The following is a 6,435-nucleotide window of genomic DNA, read 5'->3' as shown; positions in this document are numbered from 1 at the left end:
GAAATGAAACAGCTGGGGCCGGGGAGATGGCTCAGTAGAATAAGTGCTTCCCTGACAAGCGCACGGGCCTGAGTTCAATCCCCGGTTCCTCAGAAAGAAAGAAAAAGAAAAAAAAAAAAAACAAACAAACTAGCTTTCCAGACAAAATGTGATTCATATTTCGATCCTTTTCACATGATTCTTACTTGCCTTTTCCCTCCCTAACATTCAAAAAATGAAGTACATGCTTGAGAAGAATGTAATAATGCTCATCTACAAAAAATGACTGACAGGGGCTGGGGAATATAAGGCAGTAGAGGAATATATGCCTGGCATACATGAGGCCCTGGGTTCAGTAAAAATAAAATAAACTTTAAAAAATAACTAATGTCCCTTTGTGACATTTGCTGGCAATTTCCAGATCATCTCAGAAAGCCAGCAGGGAAACACAAAAGTAAAACATAAAACTGGAGGTATTTTTACTAATGCACTGTTCTTCAACATGTATTGTTTTTTTTTTTCTTGGCAGTATTGGGGCTCAAACTCAGGACCTTGTACTTATCAGGCTGGTGCTTATGCCGTTTACCTGTATCCCCAGCCCCTAATATGTATATTTTTAAACCAAAGCGTGGTGAAAAGAAATAAAGAGACTAATATTAGTTTATATTTAGTCACTTATCTACTTTAGCCAATGTTGGTCGGGCCACTTCTTTGGGCTTTGGATGTCTCATCTTAATTTAAGGAGGAGGAGGAGGAGGAGGAGGAGGAGAAATGGTCTTTTAAGATTCTCTAAGTACTATACTCTAACACTCCTACTGCCTAAATCTAACTCATGGGTTAGGATCAAGTAATACTCAAAAATTTCACATGTGAAATGTGCTTAAGGAAATAGTTCTGCTCTTCCACACTGGAAGGCCAACTCTGTACTATTAGTCTGTCTAAGGTAGCACAGTGGGACAGTGTATTTTTAAGGAAAGTATCTGAATTAAAAAAAAAAAATTTGGTTGCTCTTAGTGTCCCATTTAACTTTTCTCATCTATATTTGAAACTAAGGTATATTTATAATGGTCAACTTTTTGATGGCTAAATTCACCTTTCTGATGGTTAAACTCTGATACAAAGTTCAGAAATTCTCAAACAGCACTTTTCTAGAGATCATTATTCTTTAGCACTACAAAGTGCGCCAGAAGTAATCCTGATTTCAAAAGCATCCGTTAAGTATTACATTAAGCATCTGGCCTCACATTAAGACTGAGATGTGCTACCTGGAAAACTCACTTATGTGTTCTTTTGTAATTGTTCTTTTGTCTTTCGTTAATTATGCCCCCCATGGTGATCTCTATTTGTCTGAGGATGTTTCTAGAAAGACAGTACTCTCGTCTATATGAGCAATTCAATGAGATGAAGTTGGGCTATGATAGTGTTGAAAAGGATACAGAATAAACCAGAATAATTCTTTAGAGCCAGATCCAAGACAAGTACAAAGGATAGGAAGCAGATTTGTTCATTTATCAGACATGGATGAATTATCAATAGGCAACCAGAGGGTTTTATCACATATTTAGGTCAACAGCAGTATCATCTTTTATCTTAGCCTATTTTTTGCCAAAGAAAATTACTCTTCACTTCTTTTAGCACAGCATCTATTAGTGGAGAGTAGGTAATGTTATTAACTTTTGGTACTTTCAGAATGTGCCTAGAGAATGCCTAAAACAGTGTCAGTCTAAGACATAGGTCAACATTAGGTAGACGAATGAAATTATTCCTTGGGAAAGAAACCAGGTATCACAAGATAAATAACTCTAAACAGAGTTACTTATGGGAGAGGGCGAAAGGAAGGCAAAACCACTCCATGTGGTAAGTTGCCTGGTCTATTAGTGCTTTAACTTACCCCCTACCACCTACATTGGAGGTTTTGGAGAAAACTAGCAAGATCAATCCTTAAAAAAAAAAAAAAAACAAAAAAACACTCAAATATTGCCACTCTTACAGTTCTAGTGATTAAGCCTCTACTCAATTCACACAAGTACTATCACTCCTTAAGTTGAGGACAGCTTGGGCCAGTTTACCTGCATCCAGGACCTGTGTTCCATCAGGCTGTGGCTGACACCCTTTAGAGTCTGTGACTGTTGTACATGCAAAAGAATCATAATCCACTGTGAGGTCTTGTACATTTCTCTCATTGGCATTATCAAAGCTGTTTTTGCCATGCAGCTGTTTAAGGTGTTTCCTCAAAACTGGCTTATGTGCAAACACCATGTCACAATAGTTACACTTATGGGGCTTATCTCCACTGTGAAGATTAAGATGATCCTGTAAGGAACACTTCTGAGAAAAGGTTTTCCCACAGATTTTACACTGGAAAGGTTTAATTCCGGCATGCACACGCATGTGTCGATGAAGGTTGCCTTTCTGAGTAAAAGTCTTGCCGCAGAGTAGACACATAAAGAGTTTGTGCATTTTTAAATGGTTGGCGTAGTTCTCCAGGTGACGGAACACCCTGGTACACTTTGGGCATTGGTGATGCCACTGTAGGCCTTTGTCTACACCTCGAATATTAGGCCCAAAGACATCTTTTGAGGTCATGATGATGTTATCACTCCCTGTATAAGAGAGAGCATAATTGTGGAGGTGGGTTTGCTCTATTTCACTTACTCTGTTTTCCACAGTTGAATTTATCAGAGAGTGCTGGGGTTCTGATGAATGTAAAGCAGTGGGTTCAGAAGAAATAAACTGGTTCTGATCTTTTTTACTTCTAACCTCTGATACATCCCCAATAGATTCTACCTTAACAATCTGAATATCACTGTCCTCCATATCCATACTGTCTTCAGATGGATGAATACAAGGTGAGTCCTGCTTTGGGGAGCCTCTGGCATCTCCCTGCTGTTCTTTTGACTGGGGAGAAGCACTCTGCGGTTCACATCCCTCTTTACTATCCATTGGCTGTTTTGGCTTTATAAATTTCCACAGGGCCTGTGTGCATCGTTCTACAATGTGGCTCATCTGAAGAAAACTTGCAGCAGTCAAGTAATTAACCAGTTCCATTTCAGGGAATTCCAGCACACCACTATAACAGGATAAGAGCAATTGTCTCCCCACTTCAGAACTCTGTAATATGGAAATTTTCACCTCTCTGGAATCATTCAGTAAAAACTGGTCTCTTAAGAAGGGGGAACCTGCAGCAAACACAATTTTATGTCCCTGTACCTCAATATCATCTATGAGAACTGTAACATCACAAAATTTATTCTCTTCTCTTAATTTGTTCATTTTTTGTAACATTGAATCTCCATAATTTTCAAACTTGAAGTGAAGGAGATCTGATCTTTCAGACATTTTGGCAGACCTAAAGAACAGAAATGTAAAAAGGTTGAATTTAAGGAAATTTGAACAATTAAGAAAATCTGGATTTACCTTCCAAAATCAAATTTGTTGTCATATTTGTTTGTATGTATCTGAATGAAATTGTTCCTGCAAGAGGAAGTCACCCGAGAAGCTTTCAAAGGCTATTAAAAATTACTCCTTACCAACATCAAATGTCTATTGTACCTAAGGAGTGGACATGTATAAGTGCAAATAGCAGGACATTCACTCAACTTTTTAAGACACTAAATACAAGAATACTGTTTAAGTTAGTCACCCACAAGAAAATCCTATGTAGTTTCAAAAACAAACTAAAACATCCTAACACAAGCAAAGATAAAGTAGTTATTTTCTTCTCCATGAAACTGAACCTACCTCTTCTAAAACAAAATACTTTTCTTTGTTTTTTGTTTTTTGGTTTTTTTTCTTTTGTTTTCGTTTTCGAACCAGGGACTAAACTCAGGCCCTTGTGCTTGCCAGGCAAGCACTTATTATACTAAGCTATCTCCCTGGCCCTTTTCCTTTTCTTTGTAGTTAAACAGCTGCATCCACATAGCTTGCTATGTTCATTCTGGAGAAATCCTTATCTGTTTGAACTGATGTGAATATATGTACCTATTTCTTTATGCCATGGAATAAAAGCTGCAAATTGAAATAGACAATGTTAAATCACTGTCAAAGGCACAATTCTTTATCCTTTACACTGCAGACAAATCAAAACTCTCTTTTTTGTTTGTTAAGGGTCTCACTATGCACCTCAAACTTGTAGTGATCCTCCTGTTTTCAGCCTCCCCAACACTGGGATTACAGGAGCACACCACCATGCCTAGACTCTAAATTCTCTTTTAAGGAACACTTTTTTTTTTTTTTTAAGGAACACTTTTGACACAGAAAATAACGGAAGTCACTGATGGTGGTATACACCCCAACACTATGGAGAACAGCAGGAGGATTAGAAGTTTGAGTTTGTCCTGGGCAATTTAATAAGATTTAGAAATTTAGTAAGACCCTATCTCAAAATCAGAAAAGACTGGGGACATAAGTTAGTGTAAAGGTCATGCGTTTAATCCTCAATCATACACATATCAAAAAACAAACAAGCAAACAAAAGTTGATACAGAAAAACCAGATGAGCCACATGGTAGAATTCTGAGAACGCAGATGAAATCAATCCTTAACCAAATTCTGCTCTTTCCTCTTTATCCCTACGTATCTATCATTATTAAAACTGATTCATAAATGTTTACCTTGTGTTCTAGCTTCTATTCCTACTAACGTAATTCACTCTACTATATATTCTTTCAAAAACAGATATACTTATATTCCATTGACTCTTGGATGAAGACTAACCTCTTGAGTATAAACTTATTAAGCTCTAGTAATAATTAAGGTAAACACTGGCATAACCCATTTAACAATGGAGAATATACCATTACCAAAACTCTACATAGAAGGGGCTGGGGAGATGGCTCAGTAGAATAAGTCCTTCCCTGGCAAGTGCAAGGGCCTGAGTTCAATCCCTGGTCCTGCAAAAAACAAACAAACAAACAAACAAACAAACTCTATATAAGAGTTGGGGGCTTCAGTGGTAAAGTACTTGTCTAGCAGGCCTGAGGTACTGGGCTCAATCTTCAGCCCCATCAAACAACAACAACAACAACAAAAAACCCTTATGCATATGTAGACATCATGTTCATATTCTAGTCTCCAGATTTTCTCTAGACTTGGTTTCCCATATGTCTATTTAAAGGCAAAATATTAATTAGCCATGTGAAACTGGTAATTCAATTATAAAGATAATACCTTGGCATACTGTTTTGTTTTGTTTTTGTTGTTTTGAGACAGAGTTTTATTATGTAGCTCAAGCTCACAATCCTCCTTAAAGCTGAAAAATCTTCCTGCCTTGGCCTCCCAAGTTCTGTGATTATAGGTGTACAACACCATGTCTGGTTTGGCATTCTCTTCTCTTCTGTGAGAGCAGTATATATGTCCGCTCTCCGAAAATAGTTCACCAATCTCAGTGCCTTAATAAATTCACCTTGAACTTTGTGTATTCCTCCCTTAGTTCTGAGTCAGATGAGATAACCAGCTTCTCCTGGAATCTGAAGCTCATTTTTTAAAATCTTAACTTCTGTAACACAGCCTTACAGAAGCTCCCAGAAAATCAGCTCTTGAAGAGAGAATCCAGGCTTTGTTTACCCCTCAATGCCTATTACATAATGTCATTCTACTGAGACCAGGCTTTATCACACTTGTTTCCTTAGAACACTACCTTCTAGCCAATACTGACTCTTTTATTTCCTCTCAAGAGGCCCTTCCTGAGCCCCTAGAGTAGAAGAGTTCTCTCAGGCCCACAGAGTATTGTACCCCTATTACAATACTCAAAACATTTAATACTTCTCTCTCCAGACTCTGTTTCATAGCATTAGGGCAAATGAACATGGCATAATGAATATCTCCATCCTGTTTACTGGAGATAATGCTTGGAATCTGCATCTTTTACTGAGAAAGTTTTGCTTTTCGCTTCGAATTCTACTTATGCAGGGTAGGGGAGATAACTCAGAAGCATAAGCACAAGGTCCTGAGTTCAATCCCCAGTACTGAAAAAAAGAATTTCTACTCATACAGTCACATTGATATTCCATTACTGACCAAACTCTCTTCTATACAAACTACTAAGTGCTGCCGTCCCCTGACCTGTATAAAACATACAGGTATTCAGTTTGCATTTGTTGAACCTATAGGATTAGTTTGATAGTAATAAGAAAGCAGAATTGGTAAGACTAGCACAATCACTGCAAACACTTTATAGGCTCGAGGTCACAGGGCTGAAGAAGGATTGAGAATGGGAGTAAGAAGCAAGAAAAAAAATTGTAAAAAGCTACCTATAAGAGCAAAGAGTGAAAAAGATGAATGTGACAGAGATCAACTAGGAAATTCTGAATGTCAATGACAGGAACTATTATGGCATAAGGTCTACTAACAACAGTAAACACGAAGTAGACGCTTTTCACTGCATGACATTCTGAATGTAGGGAGAATATTCAAAAGTGCACTGAAGAAGTATGTAGAAAAGAAAACATAGTCAAA

At 37.7% G+C, this 6,435-nt stretch overlaps 1 protein-coding gene across 5 annotated transcripts in view; it reads right to left on the bottom strand.

Annotated features, from left to right (window-relative positions):
* The window catches only part of LOC101578441 (zinc finger and BTB domain-containing protein 26), a 20,907-nt gene that overhangs the window by 6,460 nt on the left and 8,012 nt on the right, over positions 1–6,435 (bottom strand). For 2 of the 5 annotated variants that reach the window (XM_004641600.2, XM_012517011.1), the window contains exon 2: positions 1,401–3,328. The exons of 1 other annotated variant lie outside the window; for it this stretch is intronic. In XM_004641600.2, coding sequence (XP_004641657.1) covers positions 1,993–3,318 — 1,326 coding nt within the window. In that variant the 5' untranslated portion in view covers positions 3,319–3,328 and the 3' untranslated portion in view covers positions 1,401–1,992. Of the gene's footprint in view, positions 1–1,400; positions 3,329–6,435 lie in introns of those variants that run through there. 2 more of the 5 variants (XM_023701658.1, XM_023701657.1) reach the window with 2 other exon arrangements.

This window comes from Octodon degus, unplaced genomic scaffold (assembly GCF_000260255.1).
Source record: "Octodon degus isolate 3935 unplaced genomic scaffold, OctDeg1.0 scaffold00138, whole genome shotgun sequence".
Taxonomy (NCBI): Eukaryota; Metazoa; Chordata; class Mammalia; order Rodentia; family Octodontidae; genus Octodon; species Octodon degus.
Note: the sequence above shows the minus strand (reverse complement) of the source record. Positions and strands in the feature narration are given on the sequence as shown.